General features: G+C 36.8%; 2 protein-coding genes across 13 annotated transcripts in view; one reads left to right on the top strand and one right to left on the bottom strand.

Moving 5' to 3' along the window:
- Positions 1-20,033, top strand: part of LOC143210726 (Y+L amino acid transporter 2-like) — a 694,702-nt gene that overhangs the window by 376,042 nt on the left and 298,627 nt on the right. The window lies entirely within an intron of this gene.
- Positions 564-6,972, bottom strand: LOC143210732 (uncharacterized). 2 transcript variants are annotated; one of them, XM_076427870.1, is made up of 3 exons: positions 2,090-6,286; positions 1,865-1,997; positions 564-1,793 (listed from the first exon to the last, which is right to left on the bottom strand). In XM_076427870.1, the coding sequence occupies exons 1-3, from the start codon at positions 2,399-2,401 to the stop codon at positions 1,561-1,563; spliced, it is 678 nt and encodes a 225-aa protein (XP_076283985.1). In that variant the 5' UTR covers positions 2,402-6,286; the 3' UTR covers positions 564-1,560. The 2 variants fall into 2 exon arrangements, with proteins under 2 accessions (XP_076283985.1, XP_076283986.1); XM_076427871.1 differs by having other exon boundaries at positions 1,624-1,793; positions 1,878-1,997; positions 2,090-6,972.

Genomic DNA, 20,033 nt, shown 5'->3' with positions numbered 1-20,033 from the left:
TGTCGATTTCATTGTTTTGTTGTGAAGAATTCCAAGTTTCAATCTAGTTCTTTATTTAAAAAATTTGTTGGTTTCATTTTATTTGCTGAGGTCGTTTATTTTGTATGTGCACATTCAAAATTGTGAGCATTTTTATTTCTTGCATTACTGTCGAGAATTAGAAAATTAATTGGCGTCATCGCTCATTTAGTTTGCTAATATGCTGAATAATAAATGAAATGTATTCTGGAAGTGTACAATGAGGAAGTACAATGAGCAACTGTTTAGAAATTGTCCGTTCCAAGTGGCAAACTGATGAATTGATGATTCGCATCGAAGAGAGGAGTAATGGACAGTTAATTTTTAGTAAAGAAGCGATGGGACGGTTATTAGTGCAAGGAGGCTGCAGCACAGCAGTTCCCGAGTTAGAACGTTGCACCCAGTGCATAATCTCCTTCGTTGCTTATCGAGAGGTGCAATACGATGATGGGTATCGGACTGCTAATAAACTCTAATGGGGCTATTAAATGCTCAGTACTGACGCAACTGCTCCTCCATTGTTATATTCGCTCTGAATTATTACGATCTTGTCAAACACGTGCCATTGCACACGTGTATATGTATTGTTCAGCCATAATGCTATCTCGGTAATAAAATAAAATAAAGCCTATTTATTTACATATACCAACCACTAATATACAGGGTGTCCCAGACCAGGGCCCGCTCTAGGGGGGGGGACAACCCGGGCATTTGCCCGGGGCGCCAAAACTTAGGGGCGCCATTTTGGCTTTGGCTGCAAGTGTGAGAAAAATATTGATGTTTTAAATATTCAATTAATAGAAAATTTCAGACTACCCTTGCCAGACGATTTTGCTAAAAAAAAAAGGGTCATTCTGTTCAGCGCGGTGCTTAGTGCTTAAAAAGGGGCAGCAATTTATTTTTTTGCCTGGGGCGTCGTAACCGCTGGAGCGGGCCCTGCCCAGACAAAGTGGTCTGTTCCGTTTCACGCTTCAAGCGCATGAATCGCATAGAGAAGCGTTCCGTTGCATTCAATGCGCACATCAGAACGCTCAGAATTCCCTAGATCCCCACCACTTCTCGCGCATTAACATCGCATCAGCTACCACAGCTCTGAGGTGAAGCGTTTGATGCGAAGCCGATGCATTAGCGGTAGATTTGAAAAAATCAGATGCAAGTAAAGCACATTATTTATTTTATATATATTAACATTAATATAATCACTGAATGAACAGCGTAACATAACAGAATATATTTTTCTTCCATTTTTGGACAATGAATTTATTATTTAGTCATTAATCAATAAATACAACAATATACAATATACAATAAACAATATAACAATTGAACACCCCAATCCCAACAAGTCATTCACGTGGCCTGATGGGGCAGTACTTCTACTAATAGATCTATATAGAGAAAAGGAAGCCGAATTTAAAAACGGCTTGAAGAGGAACATCGTAATTTGGAAGGAGATTGCAGCCCAACTGCAGCAATGTAATTATGCTGTAAATGGGCTGCAATGTTCGACAAAATTTGCCGGTCTACGTCGTATATATATTATTATTTATTTGCTAGTGTTTCTAAAACTTTTAATAAAGATTTTTGAATTTCGATATTTTCAGAATGCATTCTTTCTCTTTCCTGTTTTCTTTCTCTGTGTCTGGCTTCTTTCCTTTCCTCCGCTGCCCTCCTTTCTTCGTCTCTTTGAATTTTTCTTAATTCTCTTTCTTGTTTTAGTTCTGCTATGTGGCTTTCTAAAATGGTTTCCACCCGTCTTTTTTTAATAGGCGTACCTGTAATACATATTAATATTTTTTTTTATATTTTTTTTTAATAATATTTTTTTATATATATATTTTATTACTTTGGGATCCAACCATGGACGAGGAAGAGCTGGAACCTGGTTGGGTTATAGGTGTAATCAATTCTAGCCCTTCGCTGCATGCTACAGCTGGAGGCTGCATATAGGCCCTATCGCCAATAAGTGAATCTATGGCCTACAACCACAAAATAAATTTTATAAATCTATACATAATAGATAGTATTGTATTTACATTTTTACGTATTATACACATAAGCATATACTTACAGAATAAAAGGCCCAACTGCTATACGCGTTGCCGCTTTTATTATTTTGGTCTTTTATATTTTTATAAGTACGACGTAGACCGGCAAATTTTGTCGAACATTGCAGCCCATTTACAGCATAATTACATTGCTGCAGTTGGGCTGCAATCTCCTTCCAAATTACATTGTGTCTCTTCAAGCCGTTTTTAAATTCGGCTTCCTTTTCCCTATATAAATCTATTAGGAGAAGTACTGCCCCATCAGGCCACGTGAATGACTTGTTGGGGTGTTCAATTTCCTCACGTAATTCAGGAATAGCAGTAATAGTATCCATTTTCGTGACAAAATCGCTTGACAGAAACTGCTTTCAAATTTAGCGCTACTAACTTCGCATCAAACGCTTCACCTCAGAGCTGTGGTAGCTGATGCGCGAGAAGTGGTGGGGATCTAGGGAATTCTAAGCGATTCATGCGTTGAAGCGTGAAACGGAACGCACCCTATATAAAATATCAGTAAGATTGGTCTATGGCAGGGGTGGCCAATCTTTTGCAACCATGCGCAAAATTTTTTCACATACGAGTTGAGGTGCGCCATACAACTGCAGCACTTTTTCTACCTTCTTAAGTTCGTTGTATAGGGGTAGGAAGAAAAGGATAACTTGTAGAGGATGTAAGATAGTCCTCTATATAAAATGACGTGTTACTTCTTTGAATATTTATTTGAATCTAGAATCTGTTCTAATTTGTTATATAAATAGATTTGTTGGTAGGAAACCAAAAACAAAATAAATGTTAACAAATTAATCGATACAATGAACATTAACAGAAATCTTCATTATCTTCATATCTACATCAGGAATCTACATTATCTACATCCGCCACATTACTCCCCTCTGAGTTTTGACATTATTTTTAAATATTGAATTCTACAAATCCTATTTTCTTTTTTTCTTTTGGTCCTGCATAAGTTAAGTTGCCCTTTATTGGTAAATGAAGGATACTCCGCAATTTCTTCTTGGTTTCCATCTTGTTCTATATTTTCTAAGTAGGCAGGTTTCAATCTTTCAGTACTGACATTGATCGGTTGTCCATTAATTTTAATTGTGAAAACCTTCTCTGATGGCCTTGCAATTACCTCGAATGGACCCTCATACGGTGGTGTTAAAGGTGGTTTGACTGCATCTATTCTCAAAAACACATGTGTACAACAATTTAAATTTTTATGTATAAATACCTTTTTTCAATATTATGTATCGTCTGATGTGGCTTAAGCAATTTCATGTGTTCCCTTAATTCTTGTAAAAAAATTCTTTGATCAACCGGAATCTCTTCTTCTAGAAAGAATTCACCGGGTAATCTTAAAATTTGTCCATATAATATCTCTGCAGCTGATGAGCCTAAATTTTCTTTATAAATTGTTCTTAATCCTAATAGAACAATGGGTATAATCTTCGTCCAATCTCCTTTTTCATGACAACAAATCGCTGTTTTCACTGATCGGTGCATCTTTCTACAATCCAATTCTTATCTTCTTGAATCCAACCATCTTTGATAGTGCATTGAAAATTTGCGATTCAAATTGACTTCCCCTATCTGTGATTACAGTCAACGGTGTGCCAAATCTTGAAATCCATGTATTGAAAAATGTAGTCGCTACTGTGTCTGCTGAAATTTCTTTAATTGCTATTGTTTCAGGCCAACGTGAAAATATATCAATCATAGTTAAACAATAACGATATCCGTTAACAATAGGAAGTGGCCTAATGAGATCTATATGTACATGATTAAATCTTTCTTTAGGTACTGGAATATGTTCCGGCAAATTTTTCTGATGACGATGAATTTTACTGTTCTGACGAGGTAAACAAGTTCTCACCCATTCTGCAGCATCTTCTGCCATATTCGGCCAAACAAATCTTTGAGACAATGTCTTTTTCATAGCTCTACTTCCAGGATGTGATAAATTATGTACAATTTTTAAAATTCGTGTTCTTAGAATTCTTGGAACATAAGGTCGAATATTATCTTCTAAAATGTTGCAATATAATACAAGATTTGTATTGCCTATTCTCAGTTTTTGTAATTGCAATGCTGAATTTCCTCCTGAAATTAAGTTCTTTAATTCTTCATCTGCCTGTTGTGCTTCCGCTAATTCTTCTGTGGTTACCACAATAGGCATTTCAATTGCTCCAACTCTTGAGAAGGCATCTGCAATTACATTTTCGTCCCCTTTGACATAACTTAATTCAGTAGTGAATTGACCTATAAAATCTAAATGTCGAAGTTGTCGAGGAGAAGCTTTTAATGATTTCTGTTTAAATGCAAAAATTAATGGTTTATGATCTGTTTTCACAACTAAATCTCGTCCTTCTACCATAAATCGGAAAAATGTAATTGCAGAATATATCGCCAAAAGCTCTCGATCATAAGTACTGTATTTTTGTTGAGTTTCTGAAAATTTTTTTGAATAGAATGATAATGGTTGCCAGCTTTTACCATCGTACTGTTCCAAAACAGCTCCCATTGCTATATCCGATGCATCTGTAGTTAGCGCTAAACGTGCGTTTGCTACAGGATGTACCAATAATGTAGCATTGATTAATTGTTCTTTCGTTTTATTAAAAGCAACTTTCTGTTCTTCTGTCCATTCAATAAACCTGTTATCTTTCTTTTTGGCACCAATAAGTAAAGAATGTAAAGGAGCTCTTGAATTTTTGCTGCCATAGGAATAAAACAACGGTAAAAATTTATTATTCCTAAAAATCTTCGTAAGTCTGTCCTATCCTATCCATGTCGCGCGAAGATATTTTGCTTTCTGGTTCGAAAAAAACGTCGACCATGCAAACTTCACAGGGGGGATTCTCAAGATAAAAGTCTGCTCTTTCGCGTGGTATAGTTCAATTTTTCGCTGGACTCTTATTTTTTGAGATAAATTCGAAAATATCCGCAAAAATTGGTGCAAAAGTGGTGCATCTCCGTCTTTAATCATTGTTTAAACATGTTTAAACAATCATAATGTATTAATATTGGATATCACTGTAGTCGGGAAAGTCTACAGAATCTTTTGCTGTAAAGAACAATTCAATATCTTTTATAATAACATCGCAATATTTGTTTAAAGTTGAAAAATATGTCTTTTTCTAAAACTCCATTTTCTCAAAAACTGGACGTATAGGAAAAAAATTAAAACCAGATTCGGAATCAGCGCGGAAAACTCTACAAGAATCGCATAGTGGGAATCGATATACTTTTTGGCTGTTGGACAGTGTAATTTATTATATTTAAATGAATCATTTATTCTCGAAATTGAAATAGTATTTACTCGTTTTAAGATTCCGAATGCTTGTAATTTTGTCTCTTTATCTAAAACTCTTTTGCCATGTAAATCTACTAATAGATCGTAATGACCTATAAAATCTGATCCTATAATCGGCATTACTGCATCAGCTACGATAAATTCCCATGTAAAATTTCTGCGTAATCCCAAATTTACAGTAATTAATTTTTGACTATATGTTTTAATCTCAGAACCATCTGCAGCAAAAAGCATAAGATTTGTTTCTGTCAAATTTCCTTTTAACATTTTCCTCGGTAACAATGAAATATCAGAACCAGTATCAATTAAATATCTCATATCTGACGTCTTGTCGGCAATCGTCAGACGATAATTAACATTTGAGCTATCATGGATCGTCTGAACTCCAGACAGCTTTCTTAGTTTTCCGCTAACCCTTCATCTGATCGGTCTCTTTTATCCTTTCCACTCCACAAGAACAGGGTTTTTTACATTTAAAGGAATTTTGTCTAAATTTTTGATGATAATAACATAAGGATTCTTCATTTAGAAATCTTGACTTTGAAATGTTTCTATCTCTCTTAAAAAACCTAGACCTAGATCTTGACCTGCTTTTGTAATTATTTCTTCGTATATTAATATTTAAAACTTCAATTTGTTTTCGTAATTCCATAATCTGTGAATTTAAAGCTTGGTTGTTTTCTTCCTGTGAAGGATGAGAAGTATAATTCTCTTTTGAAGTAATGTTACAAATGTTATTTGGTTTTAATACTTCTACAATCTTATCAGCTTGATAAGCTACTTTAGAAAGTTCTTGTACTTCACTAATAGCTAAAATTCCTCGAACATTTTCTGGTAGTTGTTCCATAAACAATGTTTTTAGAACGCTCTCGCTACACAAACCACCCACCAAAGGGCATAGCCGATTAAGATGGTCAAAACTGCCCTTAGAGGTTTTTTAATGGCTCTTGAACCATTCGAAAGCTGACCAATAAAAACCCATCTGAGTAAAATTTCAGTCCTCTAGCTTGCTCGTGAGGGTAGTTATAGGGTAAATTAGATTTCGCGCTTTTCTGCTCATTTTCCGCTCTCGGATGTTTTCTAAAATTCTAAAAAAAATGTGGCACGTGTCGGGTCTTAAGACGCATTTTATAGAATTTTTTCAGATTTTTTGGTTGCAAACTATGGTCGTGAAAAATGAAAAACACTCAAAACGTCGGAAAAATGAATATTTCTCAAAAATATGAAAACATGCTATTTTACTGTTTAGTGCCCTAATAAGCTACCATGAAAAGCAGTGTCCTCGATTTTTTTCAGATTTTTTGTTGTGGGAGATCATTGTCAAAAACAATAAAAACCAAACTGCTTCGACGTTTTTGCTGCTAGAAGGAAAGCTAGACTTGCAGGTTCTACCGTGGGGGTACATTAAGCTCTAATTAGTGTTACTACATTGAATTGGGCAATTTTTTAACCTCAGAAATGCGATTTGAGAGAGTAAAAAAATCGTCTCCTGTGGAATATATACCAAAATGTTCGAAGCGCTCACAACATCACAGGTTGGCGCAATGGTTAAGGCGTCGGATTACGGAGTGGATATGCTAGGGTTCAAATCCTGCCCACCACAAAGTTTTTTTTTCCATGCCTTATTTTTTATTTTCTCAATTTTTCATTATATGGTTTACATATATGATTTTAACAGTATTTTTTCATGTTTTAAAAATATTTAAATAACATTTTTTAGTAAAATACATACAAAAATAATTTTGGAGTATTTAGTATATTTCCTCGATTCTAAATAATAATAATAATAATAATAATTATTATTATTATTATAATTATAATAATAATGATGATAATGTAGGAATAGGAAGAAGTAGAAGCTGGTTCTTCAGAGTTATCATTGTCAGTCCGCAGCATTTGTTTCTGCATGTCCTATAAATACAGAATTACTTATTTCTAGTAACAATAAATATGTGTATGGAATTTGATAGAAATAGACTTATCTTTTTCAATTGTGGGCAGGATGCTGCACAAATGATGGTCAGCCTTTCTGCATGCCCTATAAATACAGAATTATTTATTTCTAGTAACAATAAATACGTGTATGGAATTTGATAGAAATAGACTTATCTTTTTCAATTGTGGGCAGGATGCTGCACAAATGATGGTCAGCCTTCTCCCTATTGTTGTTGCCTCCAGCTTCCGTTTTCATGTATTCTATAATACTAATTATAGAATTAATTATATTTTGTATTCTAAATGTATACATATATGACGATTAGTATAAAAATACTTACCGTTGTATTTGTTGATGCAGTATGCTGAAAATACGTGATGGTTTTTAATCTTCATCACTGTTCTCGTTAATAACACTGTCCAACACCAAATTTGATTTCAATATACTGTTGGGTTCTTCTTATAGAGTTTTTTGCGCTGATTCCGAATCTGGTTTTAATTTTTTCCCTTTACGTCCAGTTTTTGAGAAAATGGAGTTTTAAAAAAAGACATATTTTTCAACTTTAAACAAATATTGTGATGTTATTATAAAAGATATTGAATTGTTGTTTACAGCAAACGATTCTGTAGACTTTCCCGAATACAGTGATATCCAATATTAATACATTATGATTGTTTAAACATGTTTAAACAATGATTAAAGACGGAGATGCACCACTTTTGCACCAATTTTTGCGGATATTTTCGAATTTATCTCAAAAAATAAGGGTCCAGCGAAAAATTGAACTATACCACGCGAAAGAGCAGACTTTTATCTTGAGAAACCCCCCTGTGAAGTTTGCATGGTCGACGTTTTTACCGAACCAGAAAGCAAAATATCTTCGCCCGACATGCGTTGACGCCAGTGGTGCTCTTCCACTAGCGCGGTCGTTCGTCGGGATACGGCGTGGCGCGCTGCGGTGAAACGGCGCGTGGCTATAAGCGCGCAATTATGTCAGCTTACTTAAATGTAATATTTTATTAAATGTTATATTATTGTTATTTATTATTTATTAGTATATTTATTCTGTATAAATTATTTTATGTATTTTTTAATGTTAGTCTCCCGTTTATAGTATATTTAATACAAAAAATACCTTTTGTAACAAAAAAATAATTTATTCACACACTACACTATTACCCCATTTACAATGCTAATATATATGTATACACTATTCAGATATAATACACTACTAAAATAACTACAACAACTAAAATACTATAAATAACTATAAATGTTTTTTATGAAGTTTTATACGTAGCAATGTAGATTTGAAATGCTTGACACGACTGATTTCAACAAACACAAAGCCGAAACTGAACTCTGGCATCAGTTTTCTTAAGAACCAACACGATATTTTGAAATAAATGACAGTCTACGGACAACGGAATACATACAATGTAAGGAAAGTCTGCAATGCGGTGAGTGAAAAATTTTATTTTCAGTAATTGTCGTCTTATCTATGTATTGTAATTATAGTGCCAATGAACACTCGAGATTCTTCCGAGTAAAATAAGTCCAAACACAATATAAACGGGACTATTTTTATTGGCTTAAATACATAATTAAAATAGTTTGCTCCATATTAAATCGATATAGTGTATTATATCTGAATAGTGTATACATATATATTAGCATTGTAAATGGGGTAATAGTGTAGTGTGTGAATAAATTATTTTTTTGTTACAAAAGGTATTTTTTGTATTAAATATACTATAAACGGGAGACTAACATTAAAAAATACATAAAATAATTTATACAGAATAAATATACTAATAAATAATAAATAACAATAATATAACATTTAATAAAATATTACATTTAAGTAAGCTGACATAATTGCGCGCTTATAGCCACGCGCCGTTTCACCGCAGCGCGCCACGCCGTATCCCGACGAACGACCGCGCTAGTGGAAGAGCACCACTGGCGTCAACGCATGTCGGGCGAAGATATTTTGCTTTCTGGTTCGGTAAAAACGTCGACCATGCAAACTTCACAGGGGGGTTTCTCAAGATAAAAGTCTGCTCTTTCGCGTGGTATAGTTCAATTTTTCGCTGGACCCTTATTTTTTGAGATAAATTCGAAAATATCCGCAAAAATTGGTGCAAAAGTGGTGCATCTCCGTCTTTAATCATTGTTTAAACATGTTTAAACAATCATAATGTATTAATATTGGATATCACTGTATTCGGGAAAGTCTACAGAATCGTTTGCTGTAAACAACAATTCAATATCTTTTATAATAACATCACAATATTTGTTTAAAGTTGAAAAATATGTTTTTTTTTCAAAGCCATGATTTTCAAAAACTGGACGTATAGGAAAAAAATTAAAACCAGATTCGGAATCAGCGCAAAAAACTCTATAAGAAGGACCCAACAGTATATTGAAATCACAAAAAAAGTTGAAATTTGTTGGACAGTGTAATTGGCGTTACTTCGTTTTGATTAAAAATGGTGCTAAGTATTTCTGCTGGTCGTACAATACTATGGAGATATCGAGCATGAGATAAGTAATAAATAATAGCTGCTATATGTGAACAACACCCAATAGTACGGTTACCGTTGGCACATTCGCAACAATAGCGTTTTATACCTGAGTATCCAATTGAATTGGGTGTATAATGGATGTAACATCTGTATGTTTTCCGGTTAATATGTCGCGATTTTACTAAGAATTTAATAATACTATGTTCTTGAATAAAATAATAAATATTTATGTTATTCTGTTCATCCATTATTTCTGCTAAATATGAGATAGCTTGAGAAAATTGATACGATCCCGTGAAAAGAATTTTCAAATCTACTTCCGTCATTTCCGGAAAATCTTGAATATCTGCCGAGGATATTATTTGAAATTGAGATTTTTTACGGTTCCAATTATTTTCTTCAACTTGTATCGCTAACGTATTTTTTACTTTATCTTGGCTCGATATCCTGCTTATTATTTCCTCTGAAAGTGTAACATCAGAGTTTAGCCGTTTTCCAAATCTATTGTTTAAAAAGCACGCAATCCGGAAGTAAGAGCCAATTTTTGGGAGGATTTTATTATCAAGATTTTTGTGCAGAAGCTGATGCTTTTGACCTAGTATACCGTGATCTGCTTCTACAACCCAACGAATTTTTGTCACTTTTCGAGAATAATTGGCCTCTTTAGTCGAAAGTTGTGAACGATTGCCTTTTAAAGCAGGCATGAGGACTTTAAAACCGAGAGCTTTTAAATCGGGTACAACATCGCGAAAACCTCTATCGACTATACAAAAGTCTCCCCGTTTCATGAGAGATTTAAATCCATTTGGATTTCGAAGAAGAATTCTCATGATCTCGGCATCCTTCTGGTTGGCATAGAATGGACCGGCCATGTCAACAATATAACCATTTGTTGTACAGATGGTAAAGGGTTTACACAACGGTACCTTTTTTTGTCCTGAATATGACTTACGTTGATACTCGTTGTTTGTACTTTTCTGATGGCGAATATACGTCCCATCGAAAATCAACGCTAGGTGGTTGCCGATTTTATGTAACCGTTTTGCAATATTAGAGGTTTCATTCTCTATGAGATATTCACGGGTGAAAGCTGCGACTCCAAAATGAAACGGAAGTATATCTTTTTCAAAACTATTTATGACGGAACTATAATATTGAGATACTTTCTGTTCATGATCCAACCCAAGCGTTGCCGCTATAAGATTGTTAGAATTACCCGTTCGCAATTTAAATAAAAATACAACTATTGCTTGTGTTACATCACGCTGTTGAGAGCTTCTCATTGATGTCATCATTTCACGGAGTTCGATGAGATTCTCCCATGTGAACCCCGTGAATATTCTGAGTCTCTCTTCAGATAATGTAAAATCACCAACTTTATCATGAATAGTGGAATCGTTGGTAACTGAAAGATATTCAAAATAATCGCGAAGTTCATCTGCGTCAACTAAACTACTGTTTGAATAAATTCTTAGAGTTGGAATTACGTCTTGAATGAAACGTTTTTTTATTAAATGTTCGGGGCAGCACCAATTTTCTTTGGGAATGTATAATCTTCTAAAAATAAACACCTGTTTTCTAGCTTCAGGTGGAATCGTGGAAATATTTGTTTTCGAACCACACACAAAGCAATAGGCATGCGTAGAAACTACTCTGGAAAATGGCATTTCAATATATTGAGGATCTGGTCTAACGGGACGGTTAAAAGTTGTAAATGTAGGGTCACCTGTCGTTGAGTGCGTACTAGAGGTACTTTCGACTAATGACGAATGCGATTCGTTAATAAACGAGGAAGTTGAAAATGCTTGAACCGTGGGGGGTTGAAATGAATGCGAAATGTCCATGGACGTGGAGGCTGAAGGTGCCTCAATCGAGGGGGGTTGAAACAAATCTGAAAAGTCCATGAACGTGGAGGCTGAAAGTGCCTCAACAGAGGGGGGTTGGAACGAATTAGCGATATCCGCGGATGTGGAGGCTGAAGGTGCCTCAATTGAAGGGGGTTGAAACGAATCGGCGATGTCTGCGGACGTGGAGGCTGAAGATGCCTCAATCGAAGGGGGTTGAAACGAATTGGAGATATCCGCGGACGTGGAGGCAGAAGATCGAGATCGGAAAGCTCTCTGATGTACACTTTCTTTACAAAAAAATACGAAAACACGGCAACTTTTACATAAAATATCACCAACTTGCACCACTTTTTTCAAAATATCCGAATATTCTCTAGCCTGAACTTCTGTCCTGATCACTTTTTTTTGGCCTCGCACTTTACGTATAAATCGTTTACATTTTACACATTTTGGATCGCTATCCATAGTTTGCAAAATTACTTTAGACATTCTAAATTCAAATCCTTCAGAAGTCTAACAATAAGTAAAATGTCTTTCTGAAATTCACTCTATGGTAGCACACAGAAAACTGAAATCGAAGCCTTCGGACGATCATCATCCCATAGCTCCAAACATTTGCACATCTCAGGTAAACCGTGGCCAACAGCACTCACAATAAAACATTTGACGTGCATATAGTTCAAACGGTTTATGAGGCAGTCGAAAGCGAAGCTATTTTTTAAAAAGCCGTTTTCAGCACATGATATTAAGGTGTTTTAGAAAATGCAACTGAATAATACAATTATTCATTATTTAATTCAACAACATAATATTATTAAATTCCAAGTAAAATCACGACACATCAGCCGGAAATACTAAATACTCCAAAATTATTTTTGTATGTATTTTACTAAAAAATATTATTTAAATATTTTTAAAACATGAAAAAATATTATTAAAATCATATATGTAAACCATATAATAAAAAATTGAGAAAATAAAAAATAAGGCATGGAAAAAAAAACTTCGTGGTGGGCAGGATTTGAACCCTAGCATATCCACTCCGTAATCCGACGCCTTAACCATTGCGCCAACCTGTGATGTTGTGAGCGCTTCGAACATTTTGGTATATATTCCACAGGAGACGATTTTTTTACTCTCTCAAATCGCATTTCTGAGGTTAAAAAATTGCCCAATTCAATGTAGTAACACTAATTAGAGCTTAATGTACCCCCACGGTAGAACCTGCAAGTCTAGCTTTCCTTCTAGCAGCAAAAACGTCGAAGCAGTTTGGTTTTTATTGTTTTTGACAATGATCTCCCACAACAAAAAATCTGAAAAAAATCGAGGACACTGCTTTTCATGGTAGCTTATTAGGGCACTAAACAGTAAAATAGCATGTTTTCATATTTTTGAGAAATATTCATTTTTCCGACGTTTTGAGTGTTTTTCATTTTTCACGACCATAGTTTGCAACCAAAAAATCTGAAAAAATTCTATAAAATGCGTCTTAAGACCCGACACGTGCCACATTTTTTTTAGAATTTTAGAAAACATCCGAGAGCGGAAAATGAGCAGAAAAGCGCGAAATCTAATTTACCCTATAACTACCCTCACGAGCAAGCTAGAGGACTGAAATTTTACTCAGATGGGTTTTTATTGGTCAGCTTTCGAATGGTTCAAGAGCCATTGAAAAACCTCTAAGGGCAGTTTTGAACATCTTAATCGGCTATGCCCTTTCTCAATCTTTGTAAGAAATTTGACGGTTTTTCATCAATCATCTCAAATTAATCTTCTTAATTTTGACTCGCTAGATTCATCGAACGAGGAAATAATTCTTGTTTTAAGAGTTTCATATTTGTCTTTAATTAGAGAATTGCTTAAAATATCGGAAACAAAGGAAGAACCGTTTTATCTAAATTAATTATGGTATACCGGTATTTGGTATCGTCAGAGGAGATTCTGCTAATTGCGAAGGCTGCCTCAATCTGGGTACACCACAACATCGGATTCTCTTTCCAAAAGGGTGGAAATTTAACCATTGATGTTGCATTGATTTGACTGGAATTGTTGACTTGACTTGTTGAAGGTAATTCTTCTGCTACCAAATCTCTATCCGTTTCCGTAACAAGATCTTGATTTGATCTCCCTTCAATTCTATTTGGAGAATGATGAAGCGCCATCCTTATTTCTTAAAAAGAATCGGGGTCAAATTGTAGAGGATGTAAGATAGTCCTCTAAATAAAATGACGTGTTACTTCTTTGAATATTTATTTGAACCTAGAATCTGTTCTAATTTGTTATATAAATAGATTTGTTGCTAGGAAACCAAAAACAAAACTAGAGGGTCATTGTTGCTCGCTCGCTTCGCTCGCCCGCGGGTAGGGTTGTTTTTGCTCGCTTCGCTCGCTCGCGAGTAAGGTTGTTTTTGCTCGCTCGCTTTGCGAGCTCACGGATAGGACCGCTCTTGCGAAATGGTTAGTGGTACGCATGGCTAGTAGTACCTATAGCTATTAATGTTTTTTTTAATTTGGTGTGTGACTCTCCACGAGCCACACAAAGAACTTCCCGATTCGTTAGTTGCAGTATATTATTATCATTATTAAGTGTACGTTTTAAGAAGATTATACGTTTTCAGGGAAATTCAATAGTTTTCTACTTATCAAAATGTTTGCTATATGGCGTCGCATTAAACCAACATCGTATGCTCGTTGCTCGCTTGGTTCCTTGTTATAGCATAATAATGTTGCAAAATAAATTGTCTTAATTAGTTTTTCGCAAACGATACAACTCCTCATTATCCGGGTTTGCAGTATTGATCTTGGTTTCCTTCGATACTGTTAATTTAAATTGTCCCAAAATATATAAACCGCGCTCAATTTTGAAACTCTGCTCAGTGCTACATACAACATTTGTAAAGTTCGCCTTTCTGATTTTTTAAAATTCAAACATACTTTTCTCGTATGTTTGTCCCTGACTTTTATGAATCGTAATCGCTTCAGCAGGAACCACTGGAAATTGACTACGTGTGATTTGATATTTTTCCTCACTCGACATATTTACTTGATTCGATATTTTTATTATTGGTGTAAAATTTTGACAATATTTGCATTTTTCATATAATCACGATAACGAGTTCTTACTTTCACTCCTATTCTGGCCAATTGAAAATCTAACCACAATATAGACGGAATTTTAGTATTTTCTTGAAAAGTAATAAATTTTAATATTCCGCATGTGTGCTCCATTAACCAATCCGTTTTCAACATCAATGTTATTAATAATTATCACATAGCTTATATTAATTTTCAATTTAATCTCAGTTAATAATTCGTTTTGAACTGATTGTTTTTTCAAAGATTGTAATATAAATTTTTTTTTGTACTTTCATCGATATTCTTTGAAAATGTATTCTCGGGAGTAGAGATGATTAACTCACTCTTGCATTGGGATAATTTTCGATTATTGTAAGCGGAAACATCATCGTAAGGTACAAAAAAAATTTTTTTTTTAATTTTTTTTTAAATTTTAAAAAAATCGAAAAAAAATTTTTTGTGTAATTACGTTTGTTTCTTCGGTGGGAACTTTCCGTTCTCTCGTATAAATTGCATTGTTGAATGAACTTCTTTCGAAAAAACTAAAAAAACTAAAAAACTACTTGACCAAAATGGACTAAAATCTAATCAGCTCTAAGTTACAGCGGGGCACATCGATTGCATCATTCATCATCCTGATCGCGTTGTTACTTTTTCTGAAAACGTTAACGAAGAATTTAATTATATAGAAACGGCCATACGCACGCACGCACGCACGCACGCACGCACACACACACATACACGAACATTTTGCTGAAAATAGTCTAAAATGACTGCAATGACCATGAAACGTGAAGATCTGCTAAAAAATTGATTTTCGGGGTCATTACAATAACTTCCTTATAAAATCGGGAAGTTAATAAATGTTAACAAATTAATCGATACAATTAACATTAACAGAAATCTTCATTATCTTCATATCTACATCAGGAATCTACATTATCTACATCCGCCACGAACTCAATCGCGCTACTAAATTAATTAACTTACGCCAGTTGAAAAGACATACGTTCATTGCAGCACTAATCTACAATAGTGAGAAATGATCTTTTGGACGATAGGACGATCACTGTCTTGAACACCGCAATTCCTATCGTATAATTGTAAACTGTCAAAAAATTGCGACGAATTGATGAGGAAGAAGGTGTTGAAAATATGAAGATGGATTCAGTTACGGCGCCTACTTGAAAAGAATAAGTATAGGCGCAAGGATCCAATGCGCCACAGGTTGACCACCCCTGGTCCATGGGAAGAGACTTAAAATTAGATTACAAGATTTGACGCATAAGCGTGGTAAAAAAGAGCACAGAGCCGTTCAAAGCAGTTTGAAGCAGGAAATGTTTACATATTTGTGAAGTACAATAATCGTGAAATCGAAATATATCAAAACCCCAGGATGTTTTCACCCGAAATTGAGAAAAGCTTACCTGAAGATATTAACGTCTATAAAACTTGATTCTAACTTAATGTTAAGTTAATGAAACAGGAAAGGTGGATATTCCTGACCTTCTTCGATACCTTCCATATTCAAAATTTAAGGAAAGGACACAAAACAACGTTCTTGATTACAGAAAGTCAGTAATTGATTGGACCAGGTCTCGCGTGAGTTCTCCGATGAGCTCTCTAACGAGCTCTCTGCCACTTATGTAAACATGATTGTAAACCACTGATTATAAACCACTTATGTAAACCGTTTGTTGGATAATTTTAGATTCCCGGCATTTCTTTCATACACTAGATACATTTCTGAAGGGATTAGTAAAGCCAAACAAGGTTCGGAGAATAGTTGCATTTTCGACTTTTGTCCATTGGCGGCCACACTGTGCGTCGTCGGCTGTATAGGCTAGTGATTAGAATCTTTCTTTTCCCACTCCTATTCCTGACACCAGTCCTTTCCTAAATTTTTCCTCCATGTCGGCTAGAAATATTGTGAACAGTCTCGGACTGAGCGGGCAATCCTGTCCGAGTCCCTCACCCGCCCAGAATTTCTCTGATTCTCCCTTCCTTGTTCCGACTACGGTCGTCGTTTCATCATATACCTCCTTTCCCCTTTCGATTAGCCCCTTTCTTACCGCACGCTTCTCCATATTTCCCCACATCTTACTCCTTTTTACCGTTTCGAAGGCCGCTTTGAGGTCCACGAAAATGGCGTACGTCTCGCCTTTCCTCTCTTTAAGATCTCTCTCTACTACGCGCTGTAGGATGTATGAATACGCACTATATTGAAAAACTAGGAGACGGTGGAGTCATGGAAAATTCAAATTAAAAGTATTTTGCGCTATAATGAGCTGTGGGTTTATGTAAACGGGACGTTTATTAAGACAGAAGAGAATTCAGAAGAATGCCATCCAGTGGACACTCAAAGATGAAGAAGCTCTTGATTTAATTATATTAAGTTTACATAAAACCCAGTTCAATTACATTTAGCATGGCTTGATCTACAACAGGGATGGGCATTTTTGCCTTTTCTTTTTTATTTTCCTTTCCCATAGGGGTTTTATTCCTCCCTTTCTCTCCTCGGGATGCTGGTGAGGATCGTTTCTTCCATTCATTCACCAGCATCTATCCGAGAACAGCCACTCGTGTTCTTGGCTGTAGGGTTTTTTTGCCTCAATTGAGGCAAGACAGTCCACACCGTAGCGCCCACTGCCTCCCACCAGCTCCACCGTTACCATGGAGAAAGTACGCGCTTCGCCCGTAGCGAGCAGTGCGCATGTCTCGCAAAGGCTTCGCGCATCGCGGCCGCGAGGAAGCGAGGAGCGGCCTGTGCGACGAAGGCGCGCGTTGCATGGAAGAGAGGTAGGTGGGAGAAGCAGGTGTTTGAGGGGCCCCACCCGTGCCCATCCCTGTTCTACAAGTTGGCGGACATCTGTCAACTTGTACGCGTATTCCGCGCTCAAATAAATTCTTTTACTTTTGCCTATGCGAGCTCAATGAGGTTTAGCTCGCAGTGGTAAGGGGGAAGACGTACCACGGTACATCCATGCTCTTTGGCATATTCATCGATAACATGGTTATTAGGTTGCCGATACTTATCAACCAAAGCTAATAATTGAACCTTGACGTTCCGTGGATTCACCTTTCCCCCTTACCCTCCAGCCACATAATGATATCACTCCTGTTCCAACTCTTCGTTGGATACCTTTTCTTTCTCACGCAATGATATGACGCATTGTCCATAACAATTACTGCCGTATCTCGCAGCATGGGCAAAAGTTTGCGGAACCATTCAAAAAATGTGTCCCCGTTCATCTCGTGATGATAATCAGCTCTGTCTTTCTTCGACTCGAAACAAAGGAGGGCCTCAGGTACAAACCTGTCTGCTGAACCGACGTGCAAAATAATGAGTCGCTTATCTTTACCAGTGGGAGCGGGTATGCCCATCGATAACCCCCTTCCTTCGGCGTTCCTTGGGCAGCTGACACTGGTATCCACCCACAAACTCCTCTTCCAGTCCCCGGCATGTTTGATCGAGGTTGTAGATGGGACGCCTTCTGCACGTAGCGTCCTAAGTGTTTCAATGTACCTACAATTGTAAATTCTAAAGTGTACAATAGTGTAAAAAAGATTTTTGAATGTATGTAAATTGTTACTTACCGTTGCCGCCATAATACAATACGGGGATGATCTGTTAGAGCGCTGTTGCGCTTCCTGACAATGTATTTAAACTCCATACGGTACGGAGTGTCGACTTCTTGAATGATGGAAATTCTTCGTCGTTGTTTATAGCATGCAAAATCTTTTCCAACGTTGGAATCTCTCGATTCAACCAAAAGCTATGGACCTTCTTCCTAATAGCTATTAGGTTTTCTTCTGACGTCTTCTCCAATATGTTCACCCAGTTAAGCGCGATTCGGCTTTTTGCGCGTTGCCATCTTCATCCTGATTCGAGAAGATTCGAGAAGCTTGTAGCTCCGCGTTTTGTTTTCTTTTTTCCTTCTCGAATTTTCTATGCATGCTACAAATGTTTTTTTTATGGAATTGTAACGCGACGAGGAACGAAACAACCCTAGGGGTGCCAAGCTGCCTCGGCCAGTAATGCCAGATGAGGGGAGTCACACAGGGAATGAGTGGGGCGAATGTGAGACACGTTGCACGTGCACGATGGGGACCGTGGAGTGTGCGCCTGCGCACGGTGCTGGAATGGAATAGTGGAAGGGGTAGGAGGAGAGTACATGAGCGCCGTTCTGCGCTCATTCTGGCATCACTGGCCTCGGCACCAGCCTGAGTGACAAAAGAATCGCGCTGTGGCCGAATCGTCGAGATGACCGCATGGTTGAGAATCTTCTAAACCCCTAGTAACGCGTTGTTGATAGGGTTAGCAACGATTTTATATAAACACCGGTAAGCTATCGCGGAGCAATTCACTTTAGCTGCGCCTGTGGGATTGGACGAGAGAAATTTCTTATTCCGTTCCTGCAAGAAATCCAACCTAATCATGTATCCTACAGAATTCATTTAGTTTTAATTATGAAAGTGGTCTAAGTGAAAAAATGCGTTTATCAGTTATTATTGTGGGATTTATGGGGCTTCATTGGCGATGTGCGTTCTCCACGTGAGTCTCTTGTCGAGGATTACTCCTAATCCGAGGATTACTCCGTACCTCATCGGAGGTGCGGAACCCCGTGCCGAAAATAGCGGAGGCTTTAAAGATAAAGCGTCGTCTCCTCGTGAAAAGCACGATCTCTGTTTTGCTCGGGTTGACCCTGAGATTATGGGAGTGGCACCAGTCCTGAAACAGCGTGAGTGCCTCCTGCATTCTTTTCGCTAGTAGGAGGGGGTGTTTGCCTTTGTTAGAAATGGATGCATCATCTGCGTACCCCTGGGACCACCAGGGTCCATAGCAGGGGAGAGAGAACTCCCCCTGTGGGCAGCCCCTGCCGGCCCGGGCATACAGTACGGACCCTTTCGCTTCGGTCTTCATGGTCCTATCTCTCAGCAGTTGATCCAACCACTTGAAATTGTTGCCAATATCACGCCGAATCTTCCTATTAAATTACTGTCCACCCCGGTGATATTCGCAACTTTTTCATAATTACTGAAAAACTTTCTGGCTGTATTTCCGTCGTTGCTTGTGTCGTAGTTAGGCTCCGGAATGTCCACTAACAAGCCCAATTGAATTTTCAATTCATGTCGATTCAAACATGCATGAAATTCTAGTTTTTCTTCTTCGCCTCTTATTTGCCATTTCTGAATATCCAGGCGATAAGAAATGTGTGAAATAAATTCTAAGGAACGTATATGAGCATGTAGTGTGGATAACCCA

Source organism: Lasioglossum baleicum, chromosome 7 (genome assembly GCF_051020765.1).
Source record: "Lasioglossum baleicum chromosome 7, iyLasBale1, whole genome shotgun sequence".
NCBI lineage: Eukaryota > Metazoa > Arthropoda > Insecta > Hymenoptera > Halictidae > Lasioglossum > Lasioglossum baleicum.
The sequence above is the reverse complement of the archived record's forward strand: the minus strand, read 5'-3'. Positions and strand labels throughout refer to the sequence as shown.